This window comes from Oncorhynchus mykiss, chromosome 2, assembly GCF_057628025.1.
Source record: "Oncorhynchus mykiss isolate SJ-2025 chromosome 2, ASM5762802v1, whole genome shotgun sequence".
NCBI lineage: Eukaryota > Metazoa > Chordata > Actinopteri > Salmoniformes > Salmonidae > Oncorhynchus > Oncorhynchus mykiss.
In genome coordinates this window covers 56,010,621-56,029,327 of record NC_143023.1, presented here as the reverse complement: position 1 = coordinate 56,029,327, position 18,707 = coordinate 56,010,621, and the positions used below count along the sequence as shown (strand labels likewise).

Below are 18,707 nucleotides of genomic sequence, written 5' to 3'. Positions count from 1 at the left end.
TTTTTATTCCACATGAAAACATTGATTCCTTGTTTTGTAGTTCAGTTTTTTCTTGAAAGAAAGAATCGCCCTTTGTGATCTTCTACACTCCTGAGACAGGTGTGGTGTTGGGAGTCCAAAAAAAGCCTTGTAACTCATGGAGATGAAAGAGGCATTATGACTGACGTGCCTGTAAGCATTTCTACCATTTTTAGGCTTCCAATGTGCATTACCCATTACACAGCATTACCCCGTGATAATCAGATGGTGAGAACTGTAGCTGGACAGTTGTTTTTCCTTTCTCCATGTGTCAGTTGAGTGGATGAGAGCCTGGGACCTGTAGCCTTGTTTCTTTAGAATGAAAACGAGCGCCTGCCCCTTTAGCATTATGCACGTACGGGCCCACCTACAGTCTTTTTCTTTTGCTCCTCTTCCACTGTGCTCTCTTCCTCGCTCTGCCTCTTCTTCCTCAGAGCCCCTAGACGAGCATCTTGTAGCCCAGCTGCTGAAGGGGCTCGTCACTGACCCGGCCCTCCTGTGTTGCCCCCCTCTGGCCTCTCTGGACAGGGCCATGGCCCACCACCTGCACCAGTGCCCCTACCATCTGCGCCTCCTCAGGAACTGGCTGGTGTCTGGCCAAGACCTCCCCGAGTGCCTCTACGGTCAGCCCTCTGTAGACCTCCCGTGTCCTCCCCTCGACCCCTTCATGCAGTGCTGGGGTGCTGCCAATGCAGGCTTGTTGTTTTGCTTTTCCCTCTCCCCACTTTTTTTTTTTTTTTTTTTTTTCTGTCTTCATTTAGTTTTTTTTTGTCTAACTCGGTATCACTGTCTACATGAGAATGGCATCAGTCTAATTTGTTGCCCTATTCCTTCCCTGTCTGTCTCTTAACCCATCTCTTGCTCTGTCTATCTGCATGCCTGCCAGAAAATGCAGCAGTGGCAACTATAAAGGGAGTGTTCATTCTCCTATCGATGGATCGATACCCCTTACTCATTTTGCTGCTGAGGCTTTTCATCCAAAAGGATCTTTTGCCAGCTTTCATTTCATTTCGAGATCTTTTTTTATCGGGCTTGACAGAAAAAGAAAAGGCAATCCTAAGGCATTGTGGCTGCTGTACCTGATGCCGTATTCTGGCCAGCCCCTGCTCTGGAAACTGCACGACAACCAGCACTGCCTCTGCATGTTGGCAAGTCTACATGGCTTTACTATTGAATGACCATGGACAAACCTCTTCTAGAAGGGTTTCTGCTGCTGAGTGAAGTGCAATGCATGCTACCCCCTAGGTTGGGGGTAACACAGCAAACACTATGAACAGGTGGGGGTGAATGGGAAGTGGCACCAACAACTATTGTATTGTCCTTTTTTTTTGTATTGTCCTTTTGGGACTGCTGCCTGATTGTTGATTCAGATATACTTAATTGGAATGATGGTGACACTGCACTATGGGAGGTACCATTTGGGTACCATTTGAGAATCCATTAATGATATGTTGGTCTTTTGACAAGATTTAAGATCTAAGATCTGTCTGTGGTGAATATCTAGGTCGTTAGCTAATTAAGCGGTGGTCTGTCAGTAAACTACCGATTTTTTCAGGGGAGTTTCTGGAGCTTGAATCGATGTCCCCCTTTTGTGCCTACGCATCTCCACCCTTGAGAGTACTAGACATCAGTCCAGAGCTCTGTAGCTGTACAGGAAATCACTTGAGTTATTTTAGGAAATACTTCATACTTTATTACTATTCTCCTTAGTAGACTTGTAAATGGAGTATCATTCTCTTCCATGAATTTGTCAGCCTGATGTTTTCTCGCGCCATCTTTTTATTTGGATCTCCCTCCTCCCTACCACCAGGGATGCCACCCACACAAAAGAAAAGCCTTCAGAAATGGCATTTTGTGACCCAGGAAACAAAATAGCAAAGTTTCAACATCATTATGTGGAGAGTGAATATGAACACTGAGGGGTTCAAAACTAGTGAAGTTGCACAGTTAAATATTATAAATCTAAGGTACTATTTCAAAATCATTAGTGCATTTTGGGTCATTTACCGCTAGCGACATCTGAGGTTGCCATGTTACGATTGTTACACACGTTCTGTTGGCCATGCTTGCAGAAAGCAACGTACAGTGCCGTCAGAAAGTATTCATACCCCTTGACTTATTCCACATTTTGTAGTTAGAGCCTGAATTCAAAATGGATTCAAATGTTTTTTTCTTTCTCACCTGTCTACACACAATACCCCCATAACGACAAAGTGAAAACCTGTTTTCAGGTTTTATACAAAAGTATTGAAGAAAATAAAATGCGTATCTCATGTATTTAAGTATTCATAACCCTCTGCTATGACACTCCAAATGGAAAGGCAAGGGAAACGGGAATTTCTTGATTTCACTACAACTTGATTGGAGTCCAACTGTGGCCAATTCAATTGTTTGGACATGATATAGAAGCAAACACAACTGTCTTTATAAGGTCCCACAGTTGACAGTGCATGTCAGAGCAGAAGCTGCACCATGAAGTCCAAGGAACAGTCCATATAGAGCTCCAAGATATATGCCTCATCACAATTATATCTGGGGAAGGGTATAAAACAATGTATAGTGTTTGAAAGTTTCCAAGTGCACAGTGGTCTCCATCATTGGAAAATGTTATTTATATATATATATATATATATCTCAAACTTCCTAGAGCTAGCCGTCCGGGCAAGAAGGACCATTTGAAAATCTGTGGAAAGACTTGAAGATTGCTGTTCACTGCTGCTGCCCATCTAACTTTAACATAGCTTGAGAACATCTGCAAGGAAGAATGGGAGAAAATCCCCAAATCCAGATGTGCAAAGCTGATACAGACACCCAAAATGACTCTCAACTTTAATAGCCGCCAAAGGTGCTTCTTCAAGTATTCACAAACTTTAGGCAATACGTTAGGTAAATTAAAATTTATGCATTACATTTTTAATACATTTGGCAACATTTCAAAATGTTTTTATTATGGGGTATTGTGTGTAAATTGGTGAGAGAAATATTTGTAATACAATTTGAGTTCAGGCTGTAACAACAGTTTGAATGGGTCAAGGGGTATGAATACTTTCTGAAGATACTGTATGTACCAGACCAAAAGAATCCCAAAATAATATGAGACTGTTTAAAGGTGCTCTGGATTTTTTAAATATGCCAAACCAGCTATTTTTGTAGCTGTCGGGAACTTGAATTCTTTGAGAGTTGTGTTAGCTAGCAAATGACGTTGTCTTTAGTTATGGCTAGCAGGCAAAAGAAATGATGGCCTTTGAAAGCTAAATACAGCTGCCATGATGTCTTATATTAACTGAGAGAACCTCCGTACATGGTTAAAACACATTTCAGGGTTTATCCGGATCAGTGAAAGACCTGTAACCAGGGTTGGGTAGGTTACTTTCAAAATGTAATCTGTTTAGTTACTAGTTTAGTTACCTGCCACATTGTAATCAGTAACTTAACTTTTGGATTGCCCAAACTCAGTAACGTAATCTGATTATTCAGTTACTTTTAGATGACTTTCCCCTTAAGAGGCGTTAGAAGAAAATAAAAATGTGTTACCAATTTAACCACTTCGATTGCAGGATAAGTCCATGTTAAAGTTTACATAGCTGCCATATATGGATGTTTGACTTCCTCTAACCCATTGCGTTCTACTACATATAATACGATTAAATGATATCTTTACATTAAAAACCAAAGTCTATCAGAATTCCAGTCATTCCAATAAATGTTATACCCTTTGATTTTCAAGAATAGGACTTGGAAGTATAGATTAACCTAATTGTTTTCTCTGAGCATAACCCCAAAACGAAGGACTTATTACCCAGCCCTACTCTGTTTATGATTTTGTTGTCATGGATGACTGATTGGGCTCATTGATTCGAGTTGAAAATTAAATGCTGCGCTCATGGAATGGCATGCTTTGAGCACTACTGGTCACAGTTATGAAAACTAAGGACACTAAAGAGGCTTTTCTACTGACTCTGAAAAACACCAAAAGATGCCCAGGGTCCCTGCTCATCTGCGTGAACGTGCCTTAGGCATGCTGCAAGGAGGCATGATGACTGCAGATGTGGCCAGGGCAATAAATTGCAATGTCCGTACTGTGAGAAGCCTAAGACAGCGCTACAGGGAGACAGGACAGACAGCTGATCATCCTCGCAGTGGCAGACCACGTGTAACAACACCTGCACAGGATCGGTACATCCGAACATCACACCTGCGGGACAGGTACAGGATGACAACAACTGCCCGAGTTATACCAGGAACGCACAATCCCTCCATCAGTGCTCAGACTGTCCGCAATAGGCTAAGAGAGGCTGGACTGAGGGCTTGTAGGCCTGTTGTAGGGCAGGTCCTCACCAGACATCACCGGCAACAACATCCCCTATGGGCACAAACCCACTGTCGCTGGACCAGACAGGACTGGAAAAAAGTGCTCTTCACTGACGAGTCTCGGTTTTGTCTCACCAGGGGTGATGGTCGGATTCGTGTTTATCGTCGAAGGAATGACCGTCACACTGAGGCCTGTACTCTGGATTGGGATTGATTTGGAGGTGGAGGGTCTGTCATGGTCTGGGGCAGTGTGTCAGCATCATCGGACTGAGCTTGTTGTCATTGCAGGCAATCTCAACGCTGTGTGTTACAGGGAAAACATCATCCTCCCTCATGTGGTACCCTTCCTGCAGGCTCATCCTGACATGACCCTCCAGCATGACAATGCCACCAGCCATATTGCTCGTTCTGTGCGTGATTCCTTGCAGGACAGGAATGTCAGTGTTCTGCCACGGTCAGCAAAGAGCCCTGATCTCAATCCCACTGAGCATGTCTGCGACCTGTTGGATCAGAGGGTGAGGGCTAGGCTATTCCCCCCCCCCCCCCCCAGAAATGTCTGGGAACTTGTGTGTCCAAAAATGGATGGTTCAACTACAGATGGCCCCTTTAAAAGTCTATCAAAAGTGTGCGAGTTTGAACGTGTCCATTAGGCCTATGGATTACATTTAAAAAAAGCAATAAATTCCCCAATTTTATTCCATATGCTGGGACCGCACTGTGCAGCTGTTACGAGCACAATTTTCACTGGCTGTCCACTGGTTTCAAAAACAATGATTGATAGGCACCTTAAACTTCTTCAATTCAACCATTATTGGGTTCAAATACACATTTGGATTGTGATCATTCATCCACAATAACCACAATCCGTAAAGCGCAAATAGCTAAATGAGAGAGCAGCAGTGTGATTCACATCAATGCGCTATGTAGATAATAATAAGTGATATCCATATCGCCGTAGACTACACCACTGCTGTCACCCTTACCTCCAAGCGTTTATTCAAGTTGGATAATATTTGGATGCAAACAGCAGTCATGCCATTGGAAGGCAGAGCTTGGACTGTAGCCTACAAAAGCCTATTCCTGCAATCCATCAAACCCATTTGGGTCAGTGGTCTTCTGGCCAGACTTGATAAGGTGGAACAAACTTAAACTTGTGCCTTTTTTTCAATGCCGAATAGAATGTCATTGAGAAAAGAGTAGTGTAAAAAAAAAAAAAAAAAAAAAATCCTTTCTGAATTTAAAAGTAATCTAGTTTTTAAAAAGTATATAATCTGAGTACAATAATTTAGCTTGTAACGTAAAGGATTACAGTTAAAAAAAATTGTAACATTACAAATCTGTTACTCCCCAACCCTGCCTGTAATGTGTTGCTAATGCAAGGATAAAAACCGACCGCACAAATACACTACATGACCTAAAGTATGTGGACACCTGCTCGTAGAACATCTAATTTCAAAATCATGGGTATTAATATGGCATTGGTCCCCCCTTTTTCTGCTATAACAGCCGCCACTCTTCTGGGAAGGCTTTCTACTAGATGTTGGAACATTTCTGCAGGGACTTGCTTCCATTCACACTACAAGTGCATTAGTGCAGTCAATCTTCCAATTCATCCCAAATTAGTTTGATGGGTTTGAGGTCAGGGCTCTGTGCAGGCCAGTCAAGTTCTTCCCAACCGATCTCGACAAACTATTTCTGTATGGAACTCGCTTTGTGCACGGGGGCATTGTCATGCGGGAAAAAGGAAAGGGCCTTCCCCAGACTGTTGCCACAAAGTTGGAAGCACAGAATTGTCTAGAATGTCATTGTATAGCGTTAAGATTTCCCTTCACTTGAACTAAAGGGTCTAGCCCGAACCATGAAAAACAACCCCAGACCATTATTCCTCCTCCACCGAACTTCACAGTTCCCACTGCATTCGAGCAGGTAGCGTTCTCCTGGCATCCGCCAAACACAGATTCGTCCGTAGGACTGCCAAGATGGTAAAGCGTCTGGAGCAGCGTTTCCACTGCTCCAGAGTCCAATGGTGGCGAGCTTTACACCACTCCATCTGACGCTTGGCATTGGGCATGGTGATCTTAGGCTTGTGTGCAGTTGCTCGGCCATGAAACCCATTTCATGATGCTCTCGACAAACAGTTCTTGTGCTGACGTTGCTTCCAGAGGCAGTTTGGAACTCGCTACGCGCTTCAGCACTCCACGTTCCCATTCTGTGAGATTGTGGGGCCTACCACTTTGCGGCTGGGCCGTTGTTGCACCTATACGTCTCCACTTCACAATAACAGCACTTACAGTTGACCGGGGCAGCTTTAGCAGGGCAGAAGTTTTACGAACTGACTTGTTGGAAAGGTAGCATCCTATGATGGTTGAAAGTCACTGAGCTCTTCAGTACCGGCCATTTTACTGCCAATGTTTGTCTATTGAGTTTGCATGGCTGTGTGCTCGATTTTATACACCTGTCAGCAGCGGGTGTGGCTGAAAATAGCCGAATCCACTATCTTGAAGTGGTGTCCACATACTTTGGAATATATAGTGTAGTTCTATGTTGTGTGTCTCTTCCACAAGGTCTCACCGGTAGTGAATGAATGGTGCAGTGTAGAATTCAGTCTTCTCTTCTCACTGCATCTGGTATGTGAGCTGAATGTGATATCCATATGGAGGGGAAAGGCTGCAGCACAAAGAGGGGGAACTAGAGGTGGAAAGACTGGGAGAAGAAACGATGGAGCTAGACAGACCGAGGCAAGCAGAGAGAGAGGGGAAAGGCAAAGAGAGCTATAGGTCAGGGGCCGTATCCACGAAGCGTCTCAGAGTAGAAAAATGGTCGTAAGTGATGAGAATAGAGCCTTTTACCCCTACTCTTAAGGGTAAAAATAATAGCTATATATGTCTCTCTAGTCATACGAGTCCTACTTATTTTACAGATGTTTGTAACCTCATGATTTGGCCTAAAAGGCAACATGTCCGTGGTTCCTGCGCCATATGCTATGGCTTCGGAGTTGTTGAAAGAACGTTTTGATATTTCCATGTAATCAAGCCATAAATAATCTAGGCCTACAGTGCTTTCGGAAAGTATTCAGATGGCTTGATTTTCCACATTTATTATTATAAAATTGATTTATATATATTTTCCTCCCCCCCTCATCAATCTACATACTACCCCATAATGACAAAGCAAAAACATATTTTAGAAATGTTTAACAACTGAAAATATGACATTTACATAAGTGTTCAGACCCTTTACTTAGTACTTTGTTGAAGCACCTTTGGCAGCGATTACAGCCTAGAGTCTTCTTGGGTATGACTCTACAAGCTTGGCACAACTGTATTTGGGGAGTTTCTTCTATTCTTCTCTGCAAATCCTCTCAAGCTCTGTCAGGTTGGATGGGGAGTGTCGCTGCACAAATATTTTCAGGTCTCTCCAGAGATGTTAGATCAGGTTCAAGTCCGGGCTCTGGTTGGGCCGCTCACAGATATTCAGAGACTTGTCCCGAAGTCAATGATGACAGTTTATGACGGTTTTGGAGCAGTGGCTTCTTCCTTGCTGAGCGGCCTTTCAGGTTATGTCGATTTATAGGACTCGTTTTACTGTGGATATAGATACTTTTGTGCCTGTTTCCTCTAGCATCTTCATAATGTCCTTTGCTGTTGTTCTGGGTTTGATTTGCACTTTTCGCACCAAAGTACATTCATCTCTAGGAGACAGAACAAGTCTCCTTCCTGAGCAATATGATGCTGCGTGGTCCCATGGTGTTTATACTTGCGTACTATTGTTTGTACAGATGAACGTGGTACCTTCAGGTGTTTGGAAATTGCTCCCAATGATTAACCAGACTTGTGGAGGTCTACAAAAAAAAATTCTGAGGTCTTGGCTGATATCTTTTGATTTTCCCATGATGTCAAGCAAAGATGCACTGAGTTTGAAGGTAGGACTTGAAATACATCCACAGGTAGACCTCCAATTGACCCAAATGATGTCAATTAGCCTATCAGAAGTTTCTAAAGCCTCGACTTCATTTCTGGAATTTTCCAAGCTGTTTAAAGGCATAGTCAACTTAATGTATGTAAACTTCTGACCCACTGGAATTGTGAAACAGTGAATTATAAGTGAAATAATCTGTCTGTAAACAATTGTTGGAAAAATTACTTGTGTCATGCACAAAGTAGATGTCCTAACCGACATGCCAAAACTATAGTTTGTTAACAAGAAATTTGTGGAGTGGTTGAAAAATGAGTTTTAATGACTCCAACCTAAGTGTATGTAAACTTCCGACGACTGTATCTTGCGCTGTTGACAATTATTTCACAAGGACTATTTCACATGATATGCCTAAATACTTATAACTCATAACCATTAGGTGAATAAATGATCACTTATTTTTTACTATTTATTTAACCTACGTGTTATTTCAAATTGTCCCTTTTGGAGCGCAATATTACATTGTTAAAAAATGTGCTTAAATTGGGCATTTGAAGGCATCTATGTTAACTTTGATTGTGTTGGAAGGGTCTATCATTTTCATCTAAATGCTTTGTGCAAGTGACTTGATGCCTACTGTGCCCAAGCGATTTAGACTTTTTAAACGGGAGTTGACGAGTGTGTTGATATAACAGTAATACTATCAAAGTATCAGAATTGGTAAAAAAAAAATTAAAAAAAGGTTACGCAAGCCAATAAATATTAGGGAAGAATTAAGAGTAGGCAAAGTGATAGTGTCAAACTAAAAATCTGTCAAACGTTTTACATTTACTGTGGAAAATCTGTCGGTGGCACTTATCTCTAATTGCTCCTGTAAGTCGCTCTGGATAAGAGCGTCTGCTAAGTGACTGAAATGAAATGAATTGTCTGAAGCGTGCAATAGAGTTCACAGCTGGCGATGCCTCTGCGATTGGTTATTCCCCATATTTTCAACATTGTCAACAATCACAATTCTTCCTTTGCGGTTCCTCAAACTATCGTAATTACCAGCTGAGAGAACCTTTTTTATGAATTGATTTTACACCTGACTCTGTTTCTGAGCAGTGTCTTATCCTAAAAACCTACTCTGAGCTGGAAGTTTTTGTTGTTGTCTTAGAACATGTTTTAACAGGATCCCTAGGACCTTTTTCTGAGTTTCTTTGTGGCTACAGGCCTTTTCCACAGGAGTCACGGTCGATATTCTTTAGCGTTGTCATCTGAGACTTTGGCAGGGCAAAACCCTCTCATGTTCTCCTCTGACCTTGGCTTACCCAGATTTAATGATGATGTTGGAAATGCTTATGGCTGAAGCTCAGCAAACTCAAAAGCTCCAGCAAAGCTTCACCACAGTATAATCGTTGGGGTTGGTGGCAGTCCGTCCTGACCAAGTTACTTGATTGGTTACTTGTGGCCTATCTCTTGAGAAATCACATTAACACATTGATGAATCTCAATTAAACTGTCAGTCTGTTGGGGGAAGATTTAACATATCAGCGGAAGACTAGAATGTATAACACGTTGGACAGTTCGGGGAGAAATGCATGGCTGAATGCATGTATTCTGGAAAATGGATGAATGAATGATGGATGGATGGATGATGCATTGCTTGACCTCATCCATTCCTTGTGTTTGTGTGGTGATATCGCTTCCATCATGGTGTTCTTTTGGGCTGCAGTGTGTGTGTGTGTGTGTGTGTGTGTGTGTGTGTGTGTGTGAGTGAGAGAGAAAAGGCTGTCGTCACACAACACTAGGCCTCGGCGCAGGACGTGTACGCCGTTCGCAATGCCAAACAGGTCTTTAGTTGAGTCTCTATGGCTTGCTACTTTAGTGTGAATGACTTGGCTGGATTTTGGCATGGTCCTCGCACGGTGTCCTGCTGGACGCCCATGTCTACCTTTCTCCATCAAGTGACGTCACATTGATGTCAGATGGTTTAATTACCAGAAATGGTGGCCCGGGCCATTGGGGAAGGGGCTACGTGCTGTATTACTGTATCACCACTTCTCCTTGATCAGATGGAGGGGTGGTGCAACTGTGTGTCTCCTCTCCGCTGCAGGCTTTGAAGGCTGCTCCATGGTGCCCTCTATCTACCCACTGGAGACGCTGCACAACTCGCTGTCCCTGAAGCAGGTGGACGAGTTCCTCAATGCTGTGTGTGAGGACAGCAGCGACGCCCACGCTAAGACCATGAAAGGTAGGTATTCTAGTCAAGGTAGGTATTTGGTGCTTTCCAGAAGCAACATGCCTAGCTTGCACACTATTGGCAAGACAGTACAAACAGATTTGGGAACAAGCTAACAAGTACATACACTATAAAAGTCTGTGGACACCACTTCAAATTAGTGGATTCAATTATTTCAGCCACACCTGTTGCTGATAGTTGGATCAAATTGAGCACATAGTCATGCAATCACCATAGATGTGCTACCTTTCCAACAAGTCAGTTCGTCAAATGTCTGCCCTGCTAGAGCTGCCCCGGTCAACTGTAAGTGCTGTTATTGTGAAGTGGAAACGTCTAGAAGCAACGACGTCTCAGCCACGAGTTGGTAGGCCACACAAGGGGACAACTCCATATAAATTCCCATGATTTTGGAATGAGATGTTTGCTGAGCAGGTGTCCACATACCTTTTGGTCATGTAGTGTATATTTTGTGTCCGAGTCGTCACTGTCTTTCTCACTGGCATATAATACATGTCCCCTGTAGGTCTCCTAATATAATGTTTAGTAGTGTACAGCTTATATAAATACCATTTATCGTTTCCCTCCAGCTCTCTCTGTCTTGTTCGACACGTCAAGCCAGGGGTATGGCCAGGCACACACCTACCCCCCACCAAAGGCCCTCTCCTCCTCAGAAACTCCTGTTCGGCCCCCCACCCACCCACTATGCTGTGAGTATACTGACCTCCGTGTCCGTCCGACCACTACCCCAAGCCCTTACTCAGATGGGTGTAAGCAATATGGCGGACGCTCCTCCCAAACTCATGGGTAGATCAGATCTACAAACATGAAAATGATGGTAGGGAAAAGGGATTTTTTTTTAGGACCCAACACCACAATAGCAATGCTTAGTCTTAGCCACACTTACATTGTCCTAGAGCAGAGTTGTGTTCAATAGGGTATGCGGTAGATTTATTTTTTTAAACATAATAAATCCCATTAGTACCTCCCCATTTTCAGTCTGTTTTCTTGCGTTTGTTGCCTATTACTGCCTAATGATCATGACACAGGCTAACAGCCTAACCAGCACCCATAACCAGGCAGAGAGAGAGAGTTTTCTCCCCCTCCCCTGCATGAGATATAAAAAGCCTGCTTTGCTGGCCCTTAATCTGTCATACTAAACGAGAGCCTTGTGTTTTTGTCTTTCATCGCCAAGAGGAGAAGCGCGATCAATTATGACTTCTGTAAAGTAGGACTCGGCATAATAATACCACTTAGTTTTGCCGAGCCGTCTCCGACTCGCCACCGGGGTCTGTTGTTGTCGGTGCCCCCCTCCCTCTTCCCTCCCTTCCCACTCGTTGTGCCTCCAGTGGGCTACATGGTGATTCATTTGGCCCTTTACCAGTATTTTAGGATTGCTTCAACAGCTGCTCTGAGCTGCTTTCTCGGTCTCTCTTTCTCTCTCTCTCTCTCTCTCCTTATTCCTCATAACCCATTTAATGTCTATTATGGTGTGGAGGAGGAGTAGAAAACATGCTGGATGTTAGAAGTGTCGCTTGGATGAATAGCAGTTTTGTTTTCATTTGAGGTGGCGTGACATTGTTTCTTTTCCCAATAGTCAGTGCAACGGAATTGAGTACAGAAGTAGCTATTAAAAGTATTGCCTAGTTAGACCATTATTACTGGTCCAGCTGGCTGACAGGCGTTACTAGGTAGGTAATGTTAAACGTAGCATAGAGATTTTCAGAACATCCTTTTAAATTGGCAATACTTCCTCAATTCTCAACTTGAAAGACAACGCGTCTTCTAAACTTCCATGTCTAATTGCAATTTTTGAAAATTCTCTGTTATTCAGTTAAATAAATTTTTGGCTCTATGTACAATCTTCTCTCATTGATTGAGACAAGTGGGTGTTCACCCCAAAGTGCCGCAATGTCATGATGACACTCGCCCGTCTGTCAATGAGAGAGAATTTGAAATATGTGACGACCGCCTCGATTCTTATGTAGCAAAATCTGAAAATTGTGTTTTTTACATTGGATAAAAGTAGAGACTCAGAGAATGGTATATCATTACACTCCAGTTGAAGAACAATGGGAAAGTAATTCTGCTTTGAAAGTTGATAAACTTGTAACTTACTTTTGAGAAAATGGCCCTTGAATGTTTTGGTACACCTACTGGACAGTTCATCTTTGTCTACACACATTCAGCATCATTCACACCATCTCAAGTCTTAGCTCCACCCATCTCTTTAAGGATTCACACGTGAGGCCATGTGCTAAACAGAGGGAGTAAGGTAGTGTAGTAAACAACCAACGATTTCAAGACTAAAAGTGGTGAAAGTAGTATCTTACAATAAGGAAAAACTGCAGGTAAAAGTACACTATCTAATCCTTGGCCTATATCCTAATCTGACTTTGTTCTTTGTTCTGACATGTTCTTCACATTACAGTCTCTGGTAAAAACAATGTCAAATAAAATAAAGTTGATTTGTCACATGCCAGGATTACACACGGTGTAAACAGTATACTGCAATGGTTACTTGCATAGTAGCAATATCAACAACAGTGTCCAGATAAAATATTTTATAGTTATTAGTTACTTAGTGTCTATTAGTTACTGCAGGTGGCTAAAGCTAACCAACCAGGTTAAATGTTAGTTAGCTATAACTAAGAATGAAAATGGATTTCTGATTCAAATAATATTACTACACATCACACACGTAACCCAATACGCTTGAACTTGCAATGAAAACGACTTTGACAAAATTATAATATCAGAAAATGTAGCTAGACTCCATTTTTTAAATGTAACCTTTATTTAACTAGGCAAGTCGGTTAAGAACAAGTTATTTTTTTTACAAAGACTGCCTACCCCGGCCAAACCCTACCCTAACCCGGACAACGCTGGGTCAATTGTGCCCTATGGAATTCCCAATCACGGCCGGTTGTGATACAGCCCGGGAACGAACCAGGGTCTACAGTGACGTCTCTAGCACTGAGATTCAGCGCCTTAGACCGCTGCACAACTCTCAACTTTATACAAGGATGAATGCTTCACTGGAACCATTTAACTCTGTTTTGTTTGTATCTACATCTTGTTTGTCCAGCGTTGTCAAGTTACTCCGGTTCACACTGACCGTGTCGTGTGCAGAAAGTAGCTAATCACTTTTTTCCAACTGATCTGTCTAAAGCACCTGGTAAATTCAGGGCATCAATGTTTAGAAAAGTAGCAAAACTTTTGTAGTTCTCGATGGCTAACGTTATATATAATTTTTTTTTAACGGCGCGGTAGAAAGGACTCAACACATACTGAACAGCTCACGTAATAAACAGAAATGTTCAAATGCCTCTCATGTGAAGTAGTGATGTGCGACCATACGCCTAGTTTCCTGAAACGAGTCACATATACAAGGTGCTGGCGAAATTGCTATTAATCATGTGCGAAATGGTAGACCACATGAGTTCACAGAACGGGACCGCAGAGTGGTCTGTTCGTCTGTCCTCGGTTGCAACACTCACTACCGAGTTCCAAACTGCCCCTTAGAAGCAACGTCAACACAATAACTCTTTGTCGGAAGCTTCATGAAATGGGTTTCCATGGCCGAGCAGCCGCACACAAGCCTAAGATCACCATGCGCAATGCCAAGTGTTGGCTGGAGTGGTGTAAAGCTCGCCGCTATTGGACTCTGGAGCAGTGGAAACGCGTTCTCTGGAGTGATGAATTACGTTTCACCATCTGGCAGTCCAATGGACGAATCTGGGTTTAGCGGATGACAGGAGAACGCTAGCTGACCGACTGCATAGTGCCAACTGTGAAGTTTGGTGGAGAAATAATGGTCTGGTCTGTTTTTTTTTATGGTTCAGGCTCCTTAGATCCAGTGAAGGGAAATGTTAACACTACTAATGGCATTCTAGACAATTCCGTGCTTCCAACTTTGTGGCAGGCCCTTTCAGCATGACAATGCCACTGCACAAAGCGAGGTCAATACAGAAATGGTTTGTCGAGATCTGTGTGGAAGAACTTGACTGGCCTTCACAGAGCCCTGACCTCAACCCTATCAAACTCCTTTGGGATGAATTGGAACGCCGACTTTGAGCCATGGCTAATCGTCCAACGTCAGTGCCCGACCTCACTAATGCTCTTGTGGCTGAATGGAATCAAGACCCTCAGTAATGCTCCAACATCTAGTGGAAAGTTTCCCCAGAGGAGTGGAGGCTGTTATAGCAGCAAAGGGGGGGACCATCTCCATATTAATGTCTATGTTTTTGGAATGAGATGTTCGACAAGCAGGTGTCCACATACTTTTGGCCATGTAGTGTTTTTGTATGTGGTTGGATGGAGATATATGGAGTAAAAACAGATTAAACACCAGTAGTTGAGTTTCACCCAGGACTATGCCTAATATTCTAATATCCCCAATTTCAATCACAACTCAATTACTTTCACCTAATATTTGCTCTGTTTGTGTGGGTCTCTCTCTTTCTCTTATCATTGTGTGTGCGCAGTAAGCAGTGGCCCCCCCAGCACAGTGTCCAGTGCAGGGCCCTCCTCCCCCACCTCAGTGAACCCATCAAACCCAGCCATACACTTCAGCTTCAGTGAGTAGTCCGGAACCCCCTCACCCCCCACAGAGGAACCGCAGGACAACCCAACACCTGGACCTTCAGAGGAAGCCATTATTAATCCATCCATCCACACTTTGCCTGTAAACCTCTATGAGTGCCTTCAAACTATTGTTAGTAATCACAGTCGCATACAGTGCTGGACCCTGAGGACCGTTCGTCCTATTTTGTGGACAAAAACAAACAAAATCCCTCAGGCGGATTGTCTGTCCAACCAACACTGCCCCATTTGAGCGACAGCCAGGGGAGCCTATGGCCAGTGTCCTCGGCAGGGTATAGACCGGCCTAAGGCTGGATGGAATCACTACAGCCCATCTGTCTGTCCTTGATTCAGACTGCCTGCTGATGTTGTTGCTGAACAGAGACAATGGGAGACCTCCTTTCACAGAGACGGGAGGCAGGTTCAGAATATTCTACACCAATTATTGGCATACAGGTATAGTTGAGCCAGTTGATCAAATACGGACTGCTTTCTCAGTTATGTTGTGTGTCCCTCTTTTTATATTCTGTTTTGGGGTGACTGTACTTTATGTGATTGGGGGGGTACAATACGATACAACAGGAATACTGTACACTGAGTATACAAAAGCATTAAGAACACCTGCTCTTTCTATGACAGACTGACCATGTGAAAGCTATGATCCCTTATTGATGTCACTTAAATCCACTTGAATCAGTGTAGATGAATGGGAGCAAACAGGTCAAAAAGGGATTTGTAAACCTTGAGACAATTGAGACATGGATTGTGTGTGTCATTCAATATTAGGAAGGTGTTTCGTTCTGGTGTACTCAGTGTATGTTTCCTATCATGTCTACACAGCATTTTGTCACGAAATAATACACAACTCATATTTTATATACATAATTGTTTTTATGTTTCAGTCCCATGTGAAATATATTTCATATCCTGATCTCAACATACCAATAATATAAACAATACACGTGTCTCAACACCTTACATAAAAATCTGTGGTAAATATATATTTTTTACAGTATTTCAAGGGTAAACCACTCCAGAGGAAAATAGCTGTGCCTTTAGCCTTCCTCAGTCTATACTGGGTTGGGTCCTCAAACTATTTTGAACATTTCTGCTGTCTTGCCAAAGTTATGTTTTTAATGTTAATTTAAACGATTGTGTATCAAATGGTGTAATACATATTATTTGGGCATTTGTATTGTCCCAGTGGGGATAAATATAGTTGATTTATGTATTTATGGATAAAAAAAATTAATACATTTAGATGGAAGGTATGCATTGAATCGTTTAACAAAAACAATGGTTTTCTTGTACAGTAATTCTCCAAATTGTAAAACCAAAACGTTTCTATGGATTCTGAAGAGAACATGAATGTCATTGTATTTGTAGTTGGTATGTAGTAGTCTATGCTATTTCAAGGATGCTCTCAACTGCACTAATGTAAAACTAGCACTGCTGAATCTGTAGAACAAAGCTTTATTTTTTCATTAGAGTTTTCTTCACATTGTTTTTCTTGATAGTAATGATTTATTTAATGACTGGTGTTTATAGGTGAAATTAGGACTCTTTTTTTTTTGGGTGGTTATTTAATGTGCCATGTAATATCAGCCAAAGATAGTTGATGCTGTATAGAATCCTCTCCTTAGACATTGTCTTATTAAGGTCTACCAATAAAACACCAAGGTTGTTTTATTAAAAGTAATATCTGATCTCTGAAGGTTGTGGTTCTTCATTAGTCTCAGGCAATAAAAAAATATATTTTAACAAGTCTAATAGGGGCACTATTGTGTGGCGGGGGGGGGGGGGGGGTGTGGCCAGGTTCACTATTACAGTATAGTATGATATGCTTGCGACTCAGTGGCACCACACATTGGATCAAAGACGATCGTTTGCTTCAATTAGTTTAAGTTGAGTGGATAGTGAATGACGGGAGAGAAACAGATCTTTTAACAAGCCTTCATTGTACAGTTCAGCAATGCCCATACCGAGCTTGAATGCGACATCACAGAATAAATAGAAAGATACGAAACATCCTACATTTGTTTTTATTGTGTTAAAGAGGAGAAGAGCAGAAAGCCACTGAAGTTGATGTGTTTTATTGTGATTTATCAAAGATGGTGAAGACGGAGGAGAGGCCCACGTAGACCACATCCTCCAGCTCCAGCTCCAGCTCATGACCCCCACTATTATACTAACCTGCCCACATTATTTTCTGCCAGTGCCCAGCCTGTTTTCTAAAATGGTGTTCTCTCACTTCAGCTCATCCACCTGGCTGTCACTCTGGCCTCCAAGTACCTCAGCTCCACGCTCTGTTGCACCACCATGTCTAGCAACGTCCTCAGCCCAGGTGTCAGTTTGCGTGGTCTCTGTAGTTTCGGTCCTGTGACTGAACAGTGGCGTAAAAATAATTGAAGTCATTTGAGGTATGTGTACTTTACTATTTAGCCTATTTAAAAAATTAAAAAAAAGTTTAAACTTCTCTACATTCCTAATGAAAATATGTACTTTTTACTCTCTTACATTTTCCCTGACACCAGAAAGTACTGGTTACATTTCGAATTCTCAGGCAGGACAGCAATATGATTCACACACCTATCAATATAACATGGTATCATCCCTACTGCCTCTGATCTGTCGGACTCACTAAACATAAATACTGCATTTGTAAATTATGCCTGCATGTGGGAGTGATCGTCTGTCCATTAATAATTTAAAAATATATATATATTTTTAAACGAGACAATCGTGGCGTCTGGTTTGCTAGTGTGTATATATAAGGAACTTGATGTATAGCTTTTACTTTCATTCAACTATGACAATGGAGTATTTTCTCCACTACTGCTGTTGAGGGACGTTATTCTCCCTGATCCCAGACAGAACAGCAACGCCAGCAGAGCTACAGCACCTCTTCATTCTGAAACAGAAACTATGCATCTCTGAGGCTCAGTCCGCTTCTTCTCATACACGCGGGTCATGGTGAACTAATACATGGGAATTTTAACAGGTGTACTCAGAGGAATGTTTGGAGAACATAGCCAGGTATGGTGGGTGATGTAACAGAACTCGGGTTAATATTACTCCTTGACATGTCATTCAACTTTAAGGCCATGGGAAAATCCAAGCCGTCGTTTTCTTTCGATGGACAGTATTCCTGCGTGTGAATGTGGATCTGTGTGTGCGTTTGTGGGAGACGGGTCCCATCTAGTTGTCCAGTCTAAACAGGGCGTTTTGTCCCTGGTCTATCAACAGGCTGCGTTGTGTTAATTGTCCTTATCGTGGTGAAGGTCTAGACTGACGGAGCCCGTGTTATCGATCTATAAAGAAAGAGAGGGGTGTTGTCTGACAGCTGAGTATATCTGAGTCACTGCTCTTGGCTGGGACGCCTCTATCTCTCCCTCTTTCCTCTCGCCATCTCCTCTCCTTCTCTTTCCTCTCTCCCCCTCTCTCATTCCGACAAACCACAATGATGACTCCTTCCTTGGCTCCAGCTCTGAAGTGTTGCTATGGAGACCACTTCAATTCAGCTAGCCCCCCACCCCCTCTTTGTAATTGACTTCTCCTAGAGACGGCGGGTGAATGGAAAGAGCTGCGTCACCCTACAGGGAGTGCGACGGGAAAAGCTGCGAGTCTGCCTTCTCACCGATTGCCAAACACTGATGTCATT

At 42.6% G+C, this 18,707-nt stretch overlaps 1 protein-coding gene across 11 annotated transcripts in view; it reads left to right on the top strand.

Moving 5' to 3' along the window:
- LOC110491905 (inositol hexakisphosphate and diphosphoinositol-pentakisphosphate kinase 1) overlaps positions 1 to 17,076 on the top strand; it is a 66,450-nt gene extending 49,374 nt beyond the window's left edge. For 6 of the 11 annotated variants that reach the window (XM_021565812.3, XM_021565793.3, XM_021565758.3 and 3 more), the window contains 3 exons: positions 10,340 to 10,477; positions 11,053 to 11,172; positions 14,950 to 17,076. In XM_021565812.3, coding sequence (XP_021421487.3) covers positions 10,340 to 10,477; positions 11,053 to 11,172; positions 14,950 to 15,050 — 359 coding nt within the window. In that variant the 3' untranslated portion in view covers positions 15,051 to 17,076. Of the gene's footprint in view, positions 1 to 452; positions 642 to 10,339; positions 10,478 to 11,052; positions 11,173 to 14,949 lie in introns of all 11 variants that reach the window. The other 5 variants (XM_090202600.1, XM_090202588.1, XM_090202608.1 and 2 more) reach the window with 1 other exon arrangement.
- Positions 17,077 to 18,707: the final 1,631 nt, after the last annotated feature.